This window comes from Cheilinus undulatus, linkage group 13 (genome assembly GCF_018320785.1).
Source record: "Cheilinus undulatus linkage group 13, ASM1832078v1, whole genome shotgun sequence".
Classification (NCBI taxonomy): domain Eukaryota; kingdom Metazoa; phylum Chordata; class Actinopteri; order Labriformes; family Labridae; genus Cheilinus; species Cheilinus undulatus.
In genome coordinates, this window is record NC_054877.1 from 9,336,371 (window position 1) to 9,359,301 (window position 22,931).

The 22,931-nt window shown below is 41.0% G+C and overlaps 1 protein-coding gene across 3 annotated transcripts in view; it reads left to right on the forward strand.

The window, feature by feature from the left end:
• myo10 (myosin X) overlaps window positions 1-20,714 on the forward strand; it is a 167,976-nt gene extending 147,262 nt beyond the window's left edge. For all 3 annotated transcript variants that reach the window (XM_041803145.1, XM_041803146.1, XM_041803148.1), the window contains 19 exons: window positions 563-787; window positions 1,365-1,404; window positions 1,657-2,622; window positions 4,137-4,257; window positions 4,720-4,963; window positions 5,587-5,682; window positions 7,457-7,550; window positions 7,724-7,779; window positions 8,313-8,455; window positions 8,799-8,990; window positions 9,141-9,298; window positions 9,417-9,540; window positions 9,813-10,110; window positions 10,198-10,405; window positions 12,306-12,442; window positions 12,527-12,647; window positions 12,809-13,285; window positions 15,759-15,950; window positions 16,276-20,714. In XM_041803145.1, the coding sequence (XP_041659079.1) occupies window positions 563-787; window positions 1,365-1,404; window positions 1,657-2,622; window positions 4,137-4,257; window positions 4,720-4,963; window positions 5,587-5,682; window positions 7,457-7,550; window positions 7,724-7,779; window positions 8,313-8,455; window positions 8,799-8,990; window positions 9,141-9,298; window positions 9,417-9,540; window positions 9,813-10,110; window positions 10,198-10,405; window positions 12,306-12,442; window positions 12,527-12,647; window positions 12,809-13,285; window positions 15,759-15,950; window positions 16,276-16,386 (4,003 nt within the window). In that variant the 3' untranslated portion in view covers window positions 16,387-20,714. The remainder of the gene's footprint in view (window positions 1-562; window positions 788-1,364; window positions 1,405-1,656; window positions 2,623-4,136; window positions 4,258-4,719; window positions 4,964-5,586; window positions 5,683-7,456; window positions 7,551-7,723; window positions 7,780-8,312; window positions 8,456-8,798; window positions 8,991-9,140; window positions 9,299-9,416; window positions 9,541-9,812; window positions 10,111-10,197; window positions 10,406-12,305; window positions 12,443-12,526; window positions 12,648-12,808; window positions 13,286-15,758; window positions 15,951-16,275) is intronic.
• The last annotated feature ends 2,217 nt before the right edge of the window (window positions 20,715-22,931 follow it).

Below are 22,931 nucleotides of genomic sequence, written 5' to 3' on the forward strand. Positions count from 1 at the left end.
GAATGGAAATAAGTGGAAATAAATCTTAATCTGTCATGTTTCTCTTGCTTTTTATGTGTGGGTGTTAGAGTTTTTTAAATCTCAGTTCAAAAAAGTAAAATATTTAAAGATGTGAATCCATGTGATGGATTTTTGTGCATGTAGTAAATGAAAAACATTTTATCTTTTCTATTTTTTCATCCAAAATACAAATAAGCAGACATATGAAGGATTAAATTATGATTAAAAAAAACATTTATGATTAGATTTGATGTTGATTAAGAATCATTGCAAATCAGGTGGGAAAAATTAATAAATTGTTTAATTGCAGTGTCTGTATGCCAGGCATTTTTTGTCTTGAAGGCGCTCACTGTAACTTTTTGAAGTCCTACAGCCTGGAAAAATGAAAAAACAAAAAAAATTATAGTAATTTCTGATCACTGTCACATTCAAAGCTGCGTCCATTTTCGTCTCAAGCATGCCCAGTGTAACTACTTATTTTTGGGCACCTGAGGGTTAATCTTCCTAGAATCAATAGTCGTCTTTGTTAACTGATTGTATTGATGTTTTGTTCTGCACACAGGAAGCAGTACAGGAAGCTGCTGCAGTGCATTGTGGTCATCCAGAAGAACTACCGGGCTTTCTACTGGAGAAGGAAGTTCCTGCTCCTCCGCTGGGCAGCGCTCACCTTCCAGAAACGTCTCAGGGGCCAGCTGGCCCGCCGAGCCTTCGGCCAGCTGCTTGAGGAGAGGAGGAGGAGGGAGGAGGAGGAGCTGAGGCGCAGGAGGATGGAGGAGGAGATAGAGAGGTGGGCTGGTCATGTTTGAGGATTCCTTTGTTATAAAAACATAACCTGTGAATGTTTAAACCAGTTCTGACTGTTGGGGTCAGACCCTCAGTGTATGTACGGGTGTTAAGGCCCATTTCTAATTCGACCCCTTCTATCCCTGCAATATAACATAATTGAAAAAAGTGAAGGGGTGTGAATACTCGCCAAATGCACTGTAAGTTCACGTACAAGGAAAAGCAAACCAATCACAGTAATGTGCATAAATGTAATGAGCTATTTTCCACACCTCATACAGATACATCTCTTTTGTCCTGCACTCTTTATTGTTTGTCCAGTTTTAAAGTTTCAGTTCTTATTGCAATTAAACAAACATAAAACTCCTTCAATTCCTTCTACCTACACTCATTAGCACGCACTCACAGCTGTACTGTAGTATATTTATAAGTCTGACCTTTGCAGCCCTCTCCTGGATGGATTTTATGGGAATAAATGGCCAGGATAAGACGGGAAATGTAATTACTTGTTTGTTTTGGTAAATCTTGTTTCTTGCTGTCTGTTCTAGTCATCTCATGTCTGTTTGTTTGTGTGTGTGCAGGGAGAGGCAGAGGCTGGAGGCTGAGAGACTCGCCGCAGAGGTACGATGATTAAACTCATTATTTAGAGTGTTAATGGTTGATTGAAGTTTAGTGGAATACTTACACTGTAAATCTGTAAATATAAGGATTGTTCTCATGTGCAAAGAGCTCTGAAAGATCACAGGATTTGTTTGCTTTTTCCTCTGTAAGATACATGTTTGTATTTCTGTTATATTTAATTCAATAATCCAAAGACATCCAATGGGATAAGAGCTTCTATCAGATAGCTTACATGTTTCTCTCCGTCCTCAGGCTGAAGAGGCCAGACGACTGGAGGAGCTCCGCCACTCTGTGGAGTTAGCGGCTCTCGCCCTTCCTCCGCCTCCACCTCCAGTAGAAGCTGAAACAGTCCCAGTCTCGATGGAGGAGCTGGAGCTACCCGAGCCGCTCCAGGGGGTGTCTGAAGAAGAGGAAGCAGTCCGTCCTCATGAAGCGTCTCAGGTGGAGGAGATCCTTCGACTGGAGCGGGAAATCCAGGCGCTGCAGAGGCAGAAGGAGCGTCAGGAGCTCTCTCTGACTGAAGCCTCCCTCAACCGCCTGCAGCTCCTCCGGGATCAGGAGCTCAGGCGCCTGGAGGACGAAGCTTGCAAGGCGGCGCAGCAGTTCCTGGAGTCGTTGAACTTTGACGAGATCGATGAATGCGTGAGGAACATCGAGAGCTCGTTGGGAGTAGGCGAAGAGGACGAGAAGGAGAAGGAGGGTGGACGGAGACGAGGGAATGATGAAGAAGAGGTCGATGAAGGCTTTGGAGCTGATGATGACGCCTTTAAAGACTCGCCAAACCCAAGTGAGCACGGCCACTCAGACGGGCAAAGGACGAGCGGGATCCGAACAAGCGATGACTCGTCTGAAGAAGACCCATACGCCAACGACGGAGTGATCCCACAGCTGCCGCCAACTACTGTGCTTAATCAGCCGCTGCCTTTACCGCCAGTGCCCTCTGCCTGCCACAGTGCCTCATCCAGCGGGGACTCGGCCTACTGCCATCCCCAAGCTTCATTTGAGGCCCAGTCCGACGACCTGGTGGAGCTCATACCGCCTGATGAAGACTCAGACTATGACCAGGATGACTACGATGAGGGTGCCATTGTGTCTAGTGGCAGTGTGGCGTTCTCCAACCCCTGCAGCGGCCAGTGGTCTCCTGAATACAGAGGTTCGGTGGGGACCTACAACAGCTCAGGGGCCTACCGCTTCAGCTCGGAGGGTGCTCAGTCATCGGTGAGTTCATTAGCAAGAGTAACAGGCTGTTTTAATGGCACAATGAAGGCAACATGGGGCCAAATGAAGAGCTGTTTGGGCTGTTTGGCTTTAATTGCTGACATATTATCTGGGTCTCTAAAATGAGCCGTGATTCTCATCTTTCCAAGAGAGGTTTGACGGGCATAAATGAAGCCACACTTTTGTTTGAAGTTGATGGAGGGGGGTCTTTAATATATGCCACTTCTGGTAGCCCTGACACAACCTGTCCATAGCTGTTAAAGTCATCCCAGACCACCTCTGTAGCAAGTCTGACAGATCAGATGTGATCTCACAAAGCATTAAGGATTACCTCTTGGTAACCACACCGTTGTGGTGAAGAGAGATCTGAGTCTGAAGGCAAAGCACTCAATTTATTGGCCATTCTTCGTTCCAGCCCTTATTTATGGTAGTGAGCTTTGGGTAAAACAGAAAAAGAGACTGTACGATCAATCTGGGGAAATGAAATTCCTCAGGTGGTTGTCTGGGCTCAGCCTTAAAGGTAGGAGCTCGGTCACCTCCCTGTGGGAGGTCTTCCATATGCATCCAACTGGGAGGAGACCAAAGACTCACTGGAAGGATTATGTGTCCTATCTGGCATGGGAATCCCCCAGGAAGAGCTGGAAAATGTCACTGGGGAGAAGGATGGACTTGGCATCTTAATGCTAAAAACAGACATAAATTCCTGTTAAAGCATAGCATACAAGTAACCTTGCAAAGCAGATGGATATGCCCGTTTCCTTGTTTCTCACTGGCGAATCCATCTTGCACGTGCACCTCGGTAGTGGTGACGTGTTTTGTTGCTCTGATTGGCCTGTAAAGATGTGACAGAGTGTTCATCCAATCACCCTTCAAGTTTTTTTTCAAATCCCCTGCCCTTTCCCAAACACTGTATATTGAAGGTTTTCCAGATGGATGTGTGAAACAAATCCATCTAGCGTGTCAGGTTAGCAAACAACAGGGTGCAAGAGGGATTTTACAATAGGAACCTGGGCCTGGATCTAAGTACCAGATTCATGCACTGTACCAAGGTCAACTTGAGGATGTTGTCTCAGATACGGTCCATGTTGGCCTGAGAATGGCCTGTGGAAGTTGTGATCACAACGTTAAAGCATCACGTGTTTCTTCAAAAACCATCAGCAGAGGCCCATTTCATCCTCCGAGCTTCAAAGTAGATGCAGAAGAAAGAAGAGTAATGAAAACATCTGCAGTCATTTACAGTGCGGACCTCAGTGTCTGCACAGAGCATTCATATATTAATGTTGACCTAAGTGGTTGGTTGTTCTTGGTGGATTTCCAAGCCAACTGTGCCAATACTACCACCTACTGTATTGGAGTGGCTATTTATAAGTGAGCTTGGGCACAAAAACAACCACTCATGCCTAACATAGACACTTGATCAAAAATCTAGTTTTAGATGTCAACAAACAAACAGTAGTATAACACTGGCAATGGCTGCATTCAATCTGAGTGTCTTCTTTCTGTTGTTTTTCCAGTTTGAGGACAGTGAGGACGACTTTGACCGATTTGACACCGATGATGAGCTGTCATATCGTCGGGACTCCGTCTACAGCTGTGTCACGCTTCCTTACTTCCACAGCTTCCTCTACATTAAAGGTATTTCCTTCATTACAGCACTTAAAGCTTTTTATATCTATAGTGCTGAAATTCACTTTTACTCTTTTAAGAGTCTTTAGAGCAAAACGTATTGTCTTCTTACCTAGACTGACAATCTTTTTCAAAAAGTCATTCACAAGAAAATAGAAAAACAGCCTCTAAATAAAGTCTTATAATCTCAGTTGAGCCCAGTTAGAATAAGCATAAGTTTTATTTTAATGTGCAACAAAACTGAAGAGATTCTGATGTCAGATCACAAGGATGTGGTGACTCTTTCTTTTAGTTTTTAACTTCTTCACAGGCCTAAGACACCAAACCAAGATGAGAAACTAGCTTTCAATGAGAATTCAGCTGTTAGACCTGGAGTTTAAACTGCTTTTGCTTCCTATTAGTTCAATCTCTGCCCTCAACAGTCATTTCCTTCCTAATTAGTGCATATAAATGTCTTGTTTCCCTCCGCAGGCGGCCTGATGAATACGTGGAAGCGGCGTTGGTGCGTCCTGAAAGATGAGACCTTCCTTTGGTTCCGGGCCAAACAGGAGGCTCTGAAGCAGGGCTGGCTGCACAAGAAGGGAGGGGGCTCGTCCACGCTGTCCCGCCGTAACTGGAAGCGCCGCTGGTTCGTGCTGAGGCAGAGCAAACTCATGTATTTTGAGAATGATGGAGAGGAGAAGATGAAGGGTGTTCTGGACATGCATGATGCAAAGTAAGGACTGGAACATGCTGGATAAAGTGCATAATATGAAGTGCTAGCCACTCTGAGTGCAAGGTGTATTTTCCACTTGTGTCTGCTGCTCACATGACTCCAGTACCACAGGACATAAAAAGAAGGAGCTGTTTTAGTTGCAAATTAAAAAAGAAGAAAAGTTTTAACGATAATAACATTAAATTAAAGACTCATGGAAGCAGACCACTCCTGCTGCCTGGAGCGAATGGAGAAAGCGAAATGTTCCGTAGTTTTGTTTTTGTTTGTTTTTTTACCATGAGCTATTAAATTAGAGCAGCTCAGATTGTCTTCCAATTAGATAAGGGAGGATAAAATCACTCTTACCACACATCACACAGCAGGAAAATCTGTCAGGATAATTCAGAGAAATATCAGAGAATCAGGCTTTTGCTTACTTTGTTCATAAGGGAGCTGAGCCAAAAATATGCATGATTACCTTCTATTATGCACCAACCTCTACAAAGTATGCTTTTTTTTGGGGGGGGGGGGGTTGTGTGTTGGGGATTTGGAAAATGATGATAACTTCAGGAAGAACAATGTTTCTAAATTGTGCTGAGACATTTACAGAGAGATCAGCGGGTTTTTGTTTTTGTTCTGTGCAGAGAAATCATCGATAACACCGGTAAGGAGAATGGGATTGACATTGTGATGCCAGAGAGGACCTACCATCTGATCGCAGAGTCTGCTGAGGATGCCAGGTACGTTTATTTTTTTGGTTGGTTGTCTTTTTGTTTGTTTGTTTGTTTGTTTGGTTGCTTAGTTGGTTGGTTGAGTGGTTCTTTGATTTTTAGGTTGGTTGGTTGTTTGGTTGGTTGACTGTACTTTTGTTTTGTTAGGTTGATTGTTTGGTTTGTTGGTTGTCTGTTTAATTGGCTGTTTGTTTGTTGGTCGGTTGGTTGGTTGACTGACCACTTGGTTAGTTAATTGTTTTGTTTGTTTGGTTTGTTCATTTGTTAACTGACCGGTCAGTTGGCTGTTTGGTTGGTTGGTTGATTGGCTTTCCAGTTAGTCCAATAGTTCATTTGTTTGTCTGGCCTTTCACTGTTCGTTTGTTTGGTTGGTTGGTTTATGGTTGGTTAGTTGTTCTTTTGTTTGGACAGTCTTTTGTTTGGTTAGCTTTTCTTTTGTTTTGTTTGTTTTCTTGTTTTTTTGTATGTTTGGTTGGTTGGTTGTTAGGTTGATTGGTTGTTTGTTTGGTTGGGTTTTTGGTCGTCTGGATTTTGTCCCACAGGTTGTACTTTTGTTTCGTTGGTTGTTTGTTTGTTTGGTCGTCTGTTTAATTGGCTATCCATTTGGTTGGTTGTTTGATTGTTTGATTAGTTGGTTTGTTTGGTTGGTTGCTTAGTTGGTTGGTTGAGTGGTTCTTTGATTTTTAGGTTGGTTGGTTGTTTGGTTGGTTGACTGTACTTTTGTTTTGTTAGGTTGATTGTTTGGTTTGTTGGTTGTCTGTTTAATTGGCTGTTTGTTTGTTGGTCGGTTGGTTGGTTGACTGACCACTTGGTTAGTTAATTGTTTTGTTTGTTTGGTTTGTTCATTTGTTAACTGACCGGTCAGTTGGCTGTTTGGTTGGTTGGTTGATTGGCTTTCCAGTTAGTCCAATAGTTGTTCATTTGTTTGTCTGGCCTTTCACTGTTCGTTTGTTTGGTTGGTTGGTTTATGGTTGGTTAGTTGTTCTTTTGTTTGGACAGTCTTTTGTTTGGTTAGCTTTTCTTTTGTTTTTGTTTGTTTTCTTGTTTTTTTGTATGTTTGGTTGGTTGGTTGTTAGGTTGATTGGTTGTTTGTTTGGTTGGGTTTTTGGTCGTCTGGATTTTGTCCCACAGGTTGTACTTTTGTTTCGTTGGTTGTTTGTTTGTTTGGTCGTCTGTTTAATTGGCTATCCATTTGGTTGGTTGTTTGATTGTTTGATTAGTTGGTTTGTTTGGTTGGTTGGTTGGTTGTTTGATTGGTTGTTTGTTTGGTTGGGTTTTTGGTTGTCTGTTTTTTGTCACACAGGTTGTACTTTTGTTTGGTTGGTTGGTGTTTTGTTTGGTTGGTTGTCTGTTTAATTGGCTGTCTATTTGGTTGGTTGTTTGATTGTTTGATTAGTTGGTTTGTTTGTTTGGTTGGTTGGTTGGTTGGTTGGTTGGTTGGTTGGTTGGGTTTTTGGTTCTCTCTTTTTTTTGTCCCACAGGTTGTACTTTTGTTTCGTTGGTTTTTTGGTTGGTTGTTTAATTGGCTGTCCATTTGGTTGGTTGTTTGATTGTTTGATTAGTTGGTTTGTTTGGTTGCTTGGTTGGTTGATTGCCTGTCCATTTGGTCGATTAGTTGTTCATTTGTTTATTTGACTTTTTGTTTGGTTGGTTCTTTTCTTTCAAGTGTGTCATGCTAAACTTCACACACCATTGAAGAGAAAAAGTATGACAATGTGATAATGTTGCATGGATGTGTATTATGATGATGATGATGATGATGATGTGGTCTCCATGGTTACAGTCAGTGGTTCAGCGTGCTGAGTCAGGTCCATGGCTCGACAGAACAGGAGATCAGAGAGATGCATGATGAGCAGGCAAACCCACAGAACGCTGTGGTAAGTATTAAAATAATCTATGTTCTTACTTTTTTAACCTAAGAGGGTGGGGTTAAAAAAAGTAAAATATGATTCCAGTCTTCATAGTAAACAGTGAAGAAACAAGTAAATACGACCCTCCAAACAGATTGTTCATTGTTCACTCTGAATCCCTCTCTCTTTTTATCCTACAGGGAACGCTGGACGTCGGGATGATCGATTCTGTTTGTGCATCAGATAATCCAGAGAGGTGAGGACCTGGATTTAAGAGCACATCAGTCTGCAGTGTTACACATATATAAACATGAAACCCATCCTTATATCACATATTAAAGCAGTGAGAGCTATTTTCCTTGTTGGTTCAGACACTAGCTCTATAATTTGCCTAAAAAGTTCGGTGCAGAATCTTTGGAGAGCCATAGGAATCAGCTCTAAATGAAAGGTCTCTCCTTTGTACTTAATTAATATTCATTCAGCCACTAGAGGGGGCTAATCCTGCATATCTCTGGAAATAAAGCATGGATGACACAAGAATAAACTGATTTCATCAGCTTTAGCTTCAGTATTGCTCCACTGTATCATGCAGGTTTGAATTGATTAGTTTAAAAACTTATGTTTTATGCTTTATGTAGAGAGCAAAGTTACTTTGGATCACATCCCTTTTACACAAAAACAAACTTGACTAATGTGATTCTGAAGCTTTGATCATTGTCATCATTAAAAGTGAGTTTGAGCCTTGTCTCTTGTAACTATCAACATTACTAAATTCCTCTCTCTCTCCAGGCCGAACTCTTTTGTCATCATCACGGCGAACCGCGTGCTGCACTGCAATGCCGACACGCCTGAGGAGATGCACCACTGGATCACTCTGCTGCAGCGCTCCAAAGGAGACACCCGTGTGGACGGACAGGAGTTCATCATCAGAGGTGACAATGCAACCACTTACTCTGTCTGATGGGTTTTGTCATGCTTTTAAGGGTTTTTAGGACATGTAAACAAGATGTTAAACCTAAAAAAATAAGACAACAAACAACTATTTCATTTGTAAAATTGCGTGCTTGCACATGTCGCAGCTGACACCATGGTTTTAACTGAATTAAAAGCCTATAAAACCTGAAATACTCCAGCTAAAATCAAGATTCTGCTCAATAATCTGCACAAGTCTTCTGAGTTTCACTGCTGCAGTTTTGGGCTGATTTAACAGAGTATTTCTGTATGGTAATGGACTATTCTAGCTAAAAAAAAGTCTTATACCCACTTATCCTCCAGGCTGGTTGCACAAAGAAATGAAGAACAGCACCAAGGCCTCACTGAAGCTGAAGAAACGCTGGTTTCTTCTTACCCACAATTCCCTGGACTACTACAAGAGCTCAGAGCGGAACGCCCTAAAGCTGGGAACACTGGTGCTGAACAGCCTCTGCTCGGTGGTTCAACCTGACGAGAAAGTCTTCAAAGAGACAGGTAGGGAAAAGAAAAGGGACTTTGTTTGAACTTTGGTTCTATTCTGAGGTCTCCATAGATTGTGATTCAGTCCAGATAAATCAAACAAAACTTCTTTCTGCGTTGTTGTGTCGTTTAACCCACTTCTTCTTCATGTCCCCCTCCTCACAGGATACTGGAACGTGATTGTGTACGGACGTAAACACTCTTACCGTCTGTACTGTAAGCTGCTGAATGAAGCGACACGCTGGGCCAACTCCATCCAGAACGTCATTGACTCCAAAGCTCCTATTGACACACCGACACAGCAGCTCATCCAGGACATCAAGGTAGGAAGTCTACTGATAAAATTTAAAGGACTTGTTGAAGCTGTCTCTCTGTAGAAATTTAAGCATATTAATAACCAGAAGAGCAGTATCCTAAAGTTGGTCTCTTCTGCTTCTGCAGGAGAACTGTTTGAACTTGGAGGTGGTGGAGCAGATCTGCAAGAGGAACCCAATACTGCGCTACAGCCACCACCCACTGCACACCCCGCTATTGCCACTGCCATACGGGGACATCCACCTCACTGGCAAGTTGAATTATTTCAAACTAAGCATGTTAAGCTCTGGAATTAGTTGCTTTTATAAATATTCTCAGAGTTAAGTGTATGATAAGACTATGCTCAGGCTGACTTGGTGCACTTGACTTGAATTTGAGTCAAGAAGTTGGCTGTAGCAAAGTCAGATGTAAGCGAAAAGAGCTGATTTTTAAACCCAGCTGTGCCATCTACTTCTGGATTTTAACCCTGACAAGCCAGCACAAACTGACCGATCAATAACATCCTACCCTCTGCTCTATCAGCTCCAAGAAACAGAAACTACACGACCCTGCAGCACGAAGCCCTCAAAGTGTTCGGCTCTCTTCAGCACCTGGAGGGGGTTGCTGACCCGATGCCAATCATCCAGGGCATCCTTCAGACAGGCCAGGAGCTGAAACCTTTAAGGGACGAGCTCTTCTGCCAGCTGATAAAGCAGACGACCCGGCCGCCTCAGCCTGGAGGACCAGGAAACCTGTGCAACTGGAAGATCCTGGCCTGCATGTCCTGCACATTCATCCCCACAAGGAGCATCCTTCGATACCTCAAGTTCCACTTGAAGAGGTACTGGACAGTTTCACGTCAGGTTATCTTGCAGAGTTTTTAGCCTTGTTGCAATAAGTGATTCATCTGATTTGTCTCTTTTTGCAGAACTCGAGAACTTTTCCCCGGCTCAGAGATGGATCGTTACGCCGCCTTCGCCCTCGATGCCCTGAGGAAGACTCGATCCAGGGAAAATGTCCCATCACAGGAGGAAATCCGTGCCATCGTGGCCCGACAGGACATGAGCACCACGGTTCACTGTCACGGAGGGGGATCCTGCAAGATCACCATCAACTCCCACACAACAGCTGGAGAGGTGGGTGGCATAAAGGAGTTTCAAGAACACAAGTCAAGGTGGTCAGCCAGCATTAAACCACAACTAATGGGAAAAAAATATTAGTCAAAAGTATGGCGGTGCAATTCATCACAACCTCTTTAGCGTGACAATATGAGTGATCACAATAATGCATCAGAATGTTTGCATTATTGCAATACATTTGATTTAGTGTGGATGGGGTTAGGTCTAGGAGGGTTAGTTTTAGGTCATGGAAGGCTACGTCTACAATTGTAAGATTTTAATTGAGAAAGGTTAAGGTTAGCTTTAGTATGGTTAGGGTTAGTTTTGAGAAATGCCAAGGCTAGATTTAGATTGGTAAGGTTTAGGTCAACAAAGGGTAGGGTTAGGTTTAGTGTGCTAAGCGTGAGGTTGAGGAAAGATAAGGTCAGGTTTATGAGGGCTGGGTTTAGTTTGGTGAGGTTCAGGTCAAAGAAGCCTAGGCAAAGTATGGATTGGGTTAGGTCTAGCAGGGTTAGGTTAGGGCTGTTGTAGTTAGATTTAGGTTGGGAGAGGTCAAAGTTGGGTTCAGTATGGCAAGGTTTAGAATGCTTTTGGAAGGTTAGGTTAAGAATAGTTAGCTTTTGGTTGAGTAAGGTTAGACTGACTAAAGTCAGTTTAAGGTTGAGGGAGGTAAGTCTTGGTAGGGTTAGGCATAGGAAGGTTAGGATTTGAATTTTATGTTTAAAGTTGAGAAAGGTTAAGGTTGGGGTTTGGAAGGTAAGAATTAGAATGGTTAGGTCCAAGCTGAGAAAGCTTAGGCATATTATTGACAGGTATAGGTCTTAGGAGTAAGGCTAAGTTTTGGAAGGTTATGTTAAGTATAGTTAGGTTTTGGTTATGTTTACTAAATTAAGATAAAGGTCGAGGAGGGGAAGTCTTGGGAGAGTTAGATTTTGGTAGAGAAAGCTCAAGCTTAGATTGAGGAAGGTTAGATTAAGTATGTTTTGATTTAATTTTGAGAAAGATTCTATCTATTATACATCTATTAGGGTTAGGTTAAGATTGTTGAAGGTTAGAATAAGTATGGTTAGGTTAAATTTAAAAGTGGTTCAGGCTGGGATTCATATTAGTATTCAAAAGTTAAGGCTTAGGATTGATTAAGGGAACTGTTGGGATGGTTAAGTTTAGGTTGAGGATTTTGTACGGATAGGGTAAGGTCTAGGATGGTTAGGTCAAGGCTGGGGAAGATTGGATGTAGAATGGGTGGGATTAGGTCTAGGACGTGTAGATTAAGCTTGTGAATCATTGGGTAAAGAAATGTTAGATTAAGGTTGGGGAAGCTTTGGTGTATTATGGATAGGATAAGCTCTAGGAGGGTTAGTTTTAAGAAGTTTTGATTAAGGATGGTTAGGTTAAGGTTGAGGAAACTTAGATGTAGTATGGATAGGATTCGGTCTAGGAGGGTTAGGTTTAAGTTGGGGAAGTTTTGAGTTAGAATGGTTATGTTCATAGTGAGAACTGTTAAAGTTTAGATGAACTTTCTTTGGAACCAGAAGTATAATCAGTTATATAATTGAAAACTTGTGCACAAAGCAGTGTTTTCTCCCTCTGTATGCATCCTTTATTGTCACTGTCCTAAGCCCTAGGTATTCATAGCTTGCATGTTAACTCAAATGTGGATTGAACCAACCCCTGTCAGGCAAGGAAGAGTTCATACTGTGGTACCCTAAATGAACACTGACAGTCTCAGTTGCCATTTATAGTGTATGTTTTGGCCAATTATCAATAAAGAAAGTTGTCTATCAACTGGATGCAGATGAGGAGACAGGCAGAGGTTACATTTCTAAGGAACCCCATCAGAGTGTGCTGTGCACACTTGTAAGATGTGTTGTATGCAGTATTGGAGGTTGTGTATCATTCTGAGTGATTTTTGTGTTAGGTGGTGGAGAAACTGATCAGAGGTTTGGCCATGGAGGACAGCAGGAACATGTTTGCTCTCTTCGAACACAACGGCGACACAGAGAAAGCCATCGAGAGCCGCACAGTGGTGGCCGACGTGCTCGCCAAGTTTGAAAAGTAAGCATTACAGTGTATTTGTTTATGTGTTAGTGTAATCTTTCTGTCCCTCTGTCTTCACTAACTCCCCCTCTGTGTTTCCAGGCTTTCAGCCAGTCCAGACGAACACAGCACCGGCTGGAAGTTTTACTTCAAGCTCTACTGTTTCTTGGACACGCAAAATGTTCCCAAAGACAGTGTGGAGTTTGCCTTCATGTTTGAGCAGGTACTATAGAAGTTACTAAAGTGAAAGTGCAGTTTTAGGTCATGAAGAAGTACACACTATGTTTTAAAAGATTCCGCTTCTGACAAATACATAACTAGAAAAGAAAAATGATTGTGTTATGGCAGTTCTGTAATTTTCAAACATATTCTCTGTTCCTGCAGGCGCATGAAGCTGTCATTAAAGGTCAGTATCCAGCCCCTGAGGAGACTCTCCAGTTTCTTGCTGCCCTGAGACTTCAGTACCTCCTCGGTGATCACAGCTCCCAGGCCAACATCCCTGAAATGTCTCAGGTGTTCCCCATGGTACGGTTGCGAGCCCGAGTGCAGAATTCAGCCAAGGCTTTTGCTCCAGGCACCGGCTCAGTGGCCGACCGTTCAGGGACATGTGAGAGGAAACGCTCAAGCTTCCTGGAGGGAACGCTGAGGAGGAGCTTCAGAAGTGGCTCACTGAGTCGGCAGAAACTAGAGGAGGAGAACAGCCTGGAGGCGTGGATGAGGGAGGAGGCAGCGGCTGTAAGGACCAGCGTCATGGACAAGTGGAAGAAGCTACAGGGGATGAACCAGGAACAAGCAATGGTCAAATATATGACCCTGGTGAAGGAGTGGCAGGGATATGGATCCACGCTGTTTAATGTTGAGGTGAGAAACAAAATAAGAAATAATTTTACTGATGTCGGTTCAATCATGTATTTGGCTGTATAATCCTATTACATCTATTCTTGCATTGCATGATGCCTGAGCATTGAAGTCCACAAGAATTTTTCAACATAACAGAAGACTTAATCACTAGGTTGACTGAAAAATGGCCTTGTTGTTTGAATTAAGTTTCAAAGTCAGGATAAATTAAGCAGTGGTGTCTGTGCTGGGATGCTATGGGTGTATCCACTGAAAGAGCCAAAGATAAGCCAATTCAAAGAATAGACAGCCTCTCTCAGCTGTCAAATCTGCAGTTTAAATTCTCAAACTTGACTGATGACACCCAGAAAGCTTCTAGTCTCCCGCTGACCTTTAACACACTTTTTTCTCCTAAAAGTATCAATTCAGGCACCGTATAAGAGTAGGGGTGTAAATCACCAGTTTCATCCCGATACGTTATGATTTCAATATTTTGGACAACAGTACGATTTTTCTGATATCACAAAATCTGCTATGATGCTATGATGATTTGATTCGATATGGGGCACAGGATTGATATCAGGCGATTTTGTGCAAAAATTTCACACAGTTACAATAAAAAAAGTTTCTGCAATTAAATTATTGACAGGTCTCTGTATTTAATAAAAATATGTCTTTAACAAAAACAACAAAGACCTGATTACCTTTGAATTAGGAACACAACTATGTACATTTGTGTTAAAACATACTGATTTAAAACAACAAACATTTTCAGTACCAAACATTTTAGCACCAATAGCTATGGATTTTTTCTGTGTTCCCATTTTAGATTTTTTCTTAAACTTATTTACACACATGCGGACTTTTACAGATATTTCTGCTCTATATCAGCCCTTCATACTTTACACAAGGGCCTGTTAATGTGGCAGATTTCACATTATGAGATTTAAATGAGGTAAAATTATGAGACATATGATTTTATATAATGATTCTTTATCATTTTTTATTTATTGCAACCTTGATTTTAATAAATGGAAATGTTCGACAGAATACTAGAGCAAAGTTTTATTATAAAAGACGTTGCTGTGATGTGCAGCTTTATAACAGGAGCGAGGGGGTGGAGGTATATCCATGAACAATCTCATACGGGGGTTATATACGGATAAAGACGTAGATGTAGACGGCAAACTAAGGGGAGAGATCCGTCCTGCAGTAGTGTCTGTCTGAAATATATCCACATAGCAGAGAGAGGAGAGGAAATCCTCTTTCCCTCAGCCGCGAAACTTTAAGCCACGGCTGCAAATTAGTTAGCTTGTGGCTAACTTGATGTGGACGCTGCATGGGGCGGAAACTGTCTCCGGGCGTGCGGGGGGAAATTTCAAAATAAAAGCGTAGCTTGAAGCATCCGTTTAGATCGATGTTTTGACTTTCCATCGATCTGATTGGATCGTCAATCAACCAATCGATATATCGATATACATCGATCATTTTTTACACCCCTATGTAGGAGGTATTGACTTGGCACTGGTATCATAAAAAAACAAAATGATACACAACCCTAAACCAAACTTTAGTGAACTAAACCTTCTTAAGCCTAAACTTATTCACACTAAACCTAATCTTAACCTTTCCTAACCAAAACCTACACACACTAAAACATAAATTCCCAAAACCTTAACCTAACCCTCCTAGACCTAACCCTATCCATACTAAACCTAAGCTTCCTCAACCCAAACTTTACCATTTTAAACACAACTCTACTAAACCTAACCTTAACTTGCCTCAACCTAAGCCCAACCATATTAAACCTAACCGTTCTAAACTTAAAAAACTAATCCAGCCCTAATCTTCAACCTAGCCCTATCCATAAGAAAACCTAACCTGCCTTAACCTAACCCTATTGTACTAAACTTAATCTTCCACAGCCTAGCCCTATCCACACTAAACCTAATCTCCTTCAACCTAACCTCATCCACACTAAACCTAATCTTCCTTAACTTTACCCTATGTGTACTAATCCTAGTATTCTTCAACCTAACCCCATCCACACTAAATCGAAGCTTCTTTAACCTAAACCTAACCATTCTAATCCTAAATCTCCTTAACCCCATATTAACTTTCCTCATTCTAAACCTAACCCTTTTAAATCCCTCCCTCAACCTAGCCCTAACCACCCTTTACCTAACCCTCCTAAATCTAACCTCTCAGAACCTAAATTGAATCATTTGTAACCTAACTTTTTTTTTTTTTTTACTAAATTCCTTAACCTAAACCTAACCCTCCTGGAACTTTAACTCTCTTAATTTACTTTACAGGCATTTACTTTTAAGGTAACATCAGTAACAAACATGTAAAAGTGTGTTGCAACATTGGCTTTTTTATAATTCCATTAGAGGTACGTCTCTGAAAATAGATTCCTAAGGCAGTTCTTAACATCTCTTTCTTCTGAAAAAGACATTGGAACTGCAAAGCGTTCTCATGCTTGTTCTTCCTTTAGAGCCGAGATGGAGCCTTCCCCACCGAACTGTGGCTGGGCATCAGCCGGGAGTCCATATCAGTGTACAAACGAGGAGAGCCATGGCCTCTGGAAGTATTCCCATATGAACAGATTCTGTCTTTCGGCGCCCCACTGCCTAATGCCTACAAGATCGCTGTGGAGGGACGAGAGCTTGTCTTTGAAACACAAATGGTTTGTACAAACTTATGAACACCCCTTCAAATCTTTTCTTCTCTTAAGCTGAAAATCCAAATTTCAGGTTTGGAAGAGATAGTAATACAGTGCTCAAACTATTTTGCAGTCAGTCAGCAGGATTCCCTAAAGCACAGCCTGAATCAGCATGAATTTGCTGGATAAGCAGTGCAGGCTTCATGCACTGGTACATTTGGTACATTTCAGTACCAAAATGTTGCAACTTTGTTTTGCATTTCTAACAGTATGAAATGCAGATTATTAAATGAACCTTAAAGTGTAATTAACTATGTAAACATCCCTCTTCCTCTCCTCTCCTCTGCAGGTCATGGACATCGCCAAGCTGATGAAGGCGTACATCAGCATGATTGTCAAGAAACGCTACAGCAACTGTCAGTCCGTCAGCAGTCACGGCAGCCAGTGCAGTGCCTGGTAAACTCAACTTACCGAAGTGTCAAAGAGGGTGTCCACCTGTCTTTGGGCGCAGCTTTGACTTTTGACATTTCAAACAGACTCTGAATGCTGGAGACAAACCACAATGCTCTTAATGTTTTTATGTTGGACCAGTTATATTCCAAAACTTGAGACCTCTACACCAAGGGATCAGAACCTTAGAGGCAATGCAGTTAGCAATCATTTCAAGCTGGAGGGATGTGCTGCTCCCAGGTTTAAACTTTGGAATCAAGAAGGATTTGCTTTGTGAGTATATTATAATGAGTCTGACAGCTAGTTTGACTCATAGTATGGATGTGGATATTGTTGCTTTCTGCAGCTGTGTTGACTATCACATCCCTTCTGTGGATTCAGCAACTACCCCTTACTTGTCATGTATATACTGCATCTCGTGTGACATTAATTCAGTTGACATGTGGCAGCCATGATGCATACACATAGGTCAAGGAAAGTGCATCATAGGATCTTTTTTTTGCATATTTCAGTATTTAAATCTTTCAAATCAAACAAGTTTAGTGTTAGACAAAGATTACCCAAGTAAATAAAAAAGGCAGTTTTTAAATGATGATCTTATTTATTAAGGGGAAAAAGCCATTAAAACCTACCTGGCCCTATGTGAAAAAGTCATTGTCCCCTAAACCTCATAACAGTTTCACTTTTCTTTCCAATAAGTTGTCTCACAGTTCACAGAAAATTTCCCCAAAAGTCTTGTGGATCATCAGGATGTTTTTAGTCAAATGTGAGACGAGTTTTTGTGTTCTTTTTGGCCATCAGTAGTTTTGGCCTTGGAACTCTTGGATGCCATTTTTTTCTCTTTCTTATTGAGTCATGAACATTGACCTTAACTCAGTCACGTGAGGCCTGCAGCTCTTCAGATGTTGTTCTGGGTTCTTTTGTGACCTCCTGGATGAGGCGTCAATAATCTCTTGGAGTCATTTTGGGAGGCAATACACTCCTGGGAAGGTTCACCATTGTTCCAAGTTTTCCCCATTTGTGGTTAATGGCTTGCTGGTGTCCAAAAGTCTTAGACATGTTTTTATAATACTCTTCAGACTAATAGATGTCAATGACTGTTTCTCATCGGTTCTTGATTTATGTAGACAAAGCCATGATGTGTTGCTTTTTGAGATTTAGCCTACTTCACTTTGTCAGACAGGTTCTATTTAAGGGATTTCTGGATGCAGCAGGTCTGGCAGTAATGGGTGTGAATAGTGACATTGAACGCAGCTTTCCAAAAAGTGTGGTTAATCACAGTTAATTCATGATTTAACAAGGGGACAAAGTTTCTTTATTTCACATAGGGCCAGGCTGGTTTGGATGGCGTTTCCCCTATAAATGAAATCAGAATTTTAAAAAATGCAAATTCTATTTACGCTGGTTATCATTGTCCAATTTTATAAATTGTTTGATGATCTCAAAGTATGAGAAAAATGCAAAAAACAAGACAATCGGAAGTGATTTTAACACTATGTGACCCTAACTTTCAGCAGGAACAGAGTACTGATTTTTTTTCTGTTATCTTGGCCATTTAAGGGTGAAAATGGTCAGATAAAAACAACTAAACTGTAGTGACTGAGTACAAAGATGCATCATGTTTTACAGTTTCTAAGACCAAAGAAATCAAGCTGAACCTTTTTTATTCAGATAGTCCAAGAAAACGTGGATGTATCTTGTTTTGGAATTTAACCGCAGCATTTCTTCTGATGCTAACTTGTGTGGCACAAAAAGGATGGGGTTGTTTGTTAAAGGTTTTTGTGTGTGTGTGTGGACGTGTTGTATGTGTGAGTTTTTAAAAGGGTGTGCCTACAGGCTTGTCGAATGTATAAAAAAAGCAGAAAAAAAAAACTAGTTAAAGCCTTTGAGCCTTTTCCTCTGCTTTGAAAAAAACTCTGGGACTTCTTCACAAAACTTCTCCAGGATGATGTGCTCACTGTAAATAATATGCAAACATATTTCAATTTTGGATTTTATTGTTTTGATTGATTTGCTGATGGTCACACAAGTGCCTGTTTAAACTAAAGCAGGACAAGTTAAGTCACACTTGTTTTTTAACAATGCCACTCTTGCTCCTGTAACCACAATTCCGAAAGGTGCTCCCGTGTTCCCTTTAACTACCAATGTACTATAAGACAGCTCAATCTGTCCAGCCGAGCAAGCCATTCATGCTAAACTCAAGTTTAAGGTGCATTTATAAGAGTTGAAAGAAACGTGGAGACAGCAAAGGATGAGCAGTAAAACTGATGTTTTGACAAATGTGTCTGGGGGCGTCAGAGACCGTGATGTAGCTTTCCTGGTTAAAGGAGGGTCCAGCTGTTATCCAAAAAGGTCTACTTCATAAGGCAAAAGCAAGCACTTTCCATGGACTTACTTGCAGTTACATCACTCTTTGTGAACTGAAGTAATGTACTGGAATAAAGTGTCTTTCTTTCAGCCTCTTATACCGCAAAAATACGCTTAAGAGTGCAAGATAAAATAACTGTATGACAGCAGTTTAGGATCTCTCTAAAAACATGGGGGAATAAATATGAGCTGTACATTTCAGAGAACCAAATCAACCACATCCAGAGAGAGCTCAGAGTAGTAATTAATGCATCCCTTACATCAAAAAGAGTTGGTCAAAGTGATTGGGTGCCTCCCAGGAGACCTGATAGACCCAGAACTTGCTAGAGGGATAACATCCTGTCTAGGTACACGTCCAAATCCCCCAGGAACAGCCAGGAAATATAGTCAGGGAGAGGTACGTCTTTGTTGTCCACCACAGCTCTAACCAGGAGGAGCAGAGGTTTATGGAGCACTGATGGATAGAAAATCAGATTTTTTGACATAATACAGTTACCTCATAAGTTGCATTTCTGAACTGAGAATGGCATCCCACCCAAGTCAAGTCAAAATTCAGGGTGCAGAGTTTCCTGCAAGTTTCCCAAGTTGTAGTTCCAAATATAGAGGGTGTTTAGATAGACTTTTCCAACTGGCAAATCCGACTTCCAAGATCAAATAGAACACAACAGCATAGAGCTATATATTTACAAGCAACATAAATTGATATCTCAGTGTAGTTCAGTTTGTTTGAGTTTGAGAACTTGGAGTTAAAACTTCTAGGGGTGATTAGGATGACATATTCAACTGGCATATTGGAATGTCTGACTTTCAAGGTTAAATGGAACATGCTGATGAAGTCCTAAAATATCCAAGAAGCAAAACTGAATTTTTGAAACTGTAAAGTTATAAACTCATTGGAACAAACTAGAGATTATAAATGTGTAAATTTATAAGACAGAACTTTCGGATTTTCTTTTCAAGATGGGCATGCGTGACTTTATAATCTCAAAAGTTTTCAACACTTTTCTCCAAAATTTACAGCCCTGTAAAGCCACACTATGTAATAACGCCACATTATGTAATAACCTTAACCATAGGACTTAGTGTGGGCTCCAAGGTATGCCCTACCCAACTACCTTGACCTAACTCTAACCACTTAGTGACTTATGCCTAAACCTAACCCCCCTTCAGGGCTCTAGACTAAACACCTATCCTACCTTGCCCTAACCCTAACCACTTAGTGGCTTAGAAAATGCAGCGGTATTACATGATGGATGGAAAATGTACATTATTACATAATGTGGCGTTATTACATAATGCGGTGCTACAGGCCCTTTTGTATTTTTATAAATGTTCCTAATACGCTGTCATAGAATTGCACTGTAGAGAGAGAATAGCTTGTCCGGTCTGAGTAAACTTTGTTCACATATTACTTTCTCCTTATTTCCAGTGCTCATAAATGACCTCCCATTTTCTGCAAAGCACTTAAAATTCCCAAATTTTGACCAAAGATAAAGATGTTTACTGCTGTCGTCCTGTGCTACATAGAGATGAGCAAAGTCTTAGTCTTGACTGATCAGACTTTAGAGGGAATGGCGTGCTCGGCTAGACTCTTCACGGTGTAACATTCCTACAACATTTCGCTGGAGCTCCGCGGGCGGCAGATCCATCCAAAGACGCGTGTGCAGGTCTCTTCCATAGTGCCTTGTTGTATATTGTGTACATTTTTTTTCTTTTCCATGTGTGGTTTCTTGTTTTTGGTATAATGTGCAATGTTATATATATTATATAATCATGTGGCTGTACATTTTATACTGTAAGTCTTTGCCTTCTGTTTTTTCTCACCTAAATAATGACCACACTGCCGTTTTTTGAAAAAAATCTTGCTGTATTTTTCTCTGTGTAACAATCCGACTGACCATGGACCTTAAACATAACTCTGGTATTTAGTTTTTTATCTGTATTCACTGTGTTATGTATTGAAAGGATGATTCTAACAATAAATGGTTACATATTTGGTCTGAAATAACATTCATGTTGATACTGTTCTTTATTTTCTGCTATGTTTTTTTTAATTCCTGCCTTTCCTGTACTTAGAAGAAAAGCCTGAGGCTGGGAGAGAAACAGCAAAAACAAACTAGGGGTTGTGTGTTTTGTGCGGGCTAATTTTTAAAAAAATTGTATAGGGACGCCACTAAGCCACGTCCACCAACTAAACCCATATGTGCCTTTAAATTTTTTCAGCTGTGCTTATTCCCACCAATTTTCATGGCAGTACAAGGTCTTTGGAGCTTTCCAAAACCCTTCACAAGACTACTTCCTCTTTAATGGGGACTTATGGGTCACCATGGCAACACATTTAGTGTCTTACCTGTGGGCTTGAAAATATATACCATGGGAACACTTAAAGGCTTGGTTGACATGTTATAAAAGCAATCAAAATAGTGGACTTTCTGCTGACTTGGCAGTATGGGTCCAAGAGGCTTTTTTATAGGTCCTGGCATGATACACATGCTATCCAAATTTCAAAATCCTATTGTGCACATTAAACTTTATTATGATATGATGAAAAAAAACGCTGAGTTATAACCATTTGAAATTTTATGGTGAAGCATCATGCCCTATTTGAAGTTCGCCATGCCGGCACATCTACGCCCTCTGACGGAAACTTACCAATTTTTCTACACATCAAGACCAATGTCTGAAGAGCTACCTGGCAAATTTGATGATGAAATAACCAAAGGACTAGTAGATATATCTCAGAAGGTAAGAACATATTTCCTGTCACCACTAGGAGGGGCTATGATCTGTAGAAGTACTGTGGCCAGCACCTAGAACACTGCATTTCTCTGGTACCTTATGTCCATCTCTACATCCTCCAAGAAAGCTTTATCCAACACAGACTGTAGAGTATTGTAAAATAGTTGATGTTATTTAGAAATATGATTTTTGTGTTTTTGCTGTGCTATGATGCTATTTAAAGCCATTGTTTTTGTCTTTACCAAAGTAAATCCACTAAAAGATGAACATCTTTTATTTTTTCCATAACAACAAGGTCAATATAATGCACAACCATAATGATAGTTCTGTTTATCAATAAAGAATTTAAAAGTATTTAAGTCTTCTAACCAAGGTGGGAAAAAATATTTTCACATAAGGAATGACATTCTGAGTATCATCACTGCTGTGATTTCTTAGATAATCACCTTTATTAATCAATCATATTCCCGAGAATCAGACTAAAAAATACAGTCAGCTGTGATGATCTGTAATGTGGCTATATTTGTCTATATATCTCACTACTATAATTGGAGAGCTGTCTGTCTGGATGTCTTGCTTTGCAAACCTGCCTGATACAACTTCAAGTCTGCCCTAAAACAGGATGAGGGACACTTTTATTTTTTTCAAAACCTGACCCAAAACCAAGACAGAAACTAAGCCAGAGTAAACCAGAGTCCTTGTTACCCTGTTATTACAGCCTGGTACACACATACACATGACCAGACCCTGGAAATGACTGCACTAAGACTTTCTCACTGTTGTGGTCACCAGTCATGTCATCCATGTCATCCATATGAGCCCTGATTGGTAGGAAGCGCGTCCCTTCCTGCCATCTCTCCCCACCTTCCACCCACTTGGAAGCTCTAACAATGACTTCCATCGCCATTGTGAAGGCTAGGGGGGGGGAAACGGTGCACTCTGCCATGAAAACTACCTCTAGTCTTGGCCAGCCTGTCATGAAATTTTCAGTACTAATACACATCCTAAGATCTCTGAAATACATCTTCACTCAGTTCAACATTGTCTCTGGCAGTCTAAAGAAATCAAATGCCCTCTAGATAAGACTATGAGGTACTGACCCAAATGCATGTGCTAGATCTAAAAGAACTAAGAACTCCCTACTCTCTGCCTTAGCTGCCTGGATCTAATACCAGATCACACTTGTGTGCTCTATGCATCCCGCAAAACCGGGGATCCCTGCTTTCTGCACTGTCGTGTCTATTAGTCTATTTATTTGTAGATAACTAGATAATCCCTGTGCCATGATACTGGTGAAAATCTTCCCCTCCACATTCAGGGGTTTGACTTTTTATCTCGTAATTATGACTTTATATCTCATAATTTTGACTTTTTATCTCATAATTATGACTTTTTTATCTAATAATTATGACTTATCTCATAATTATATTTTTTATCTCATAATTATGA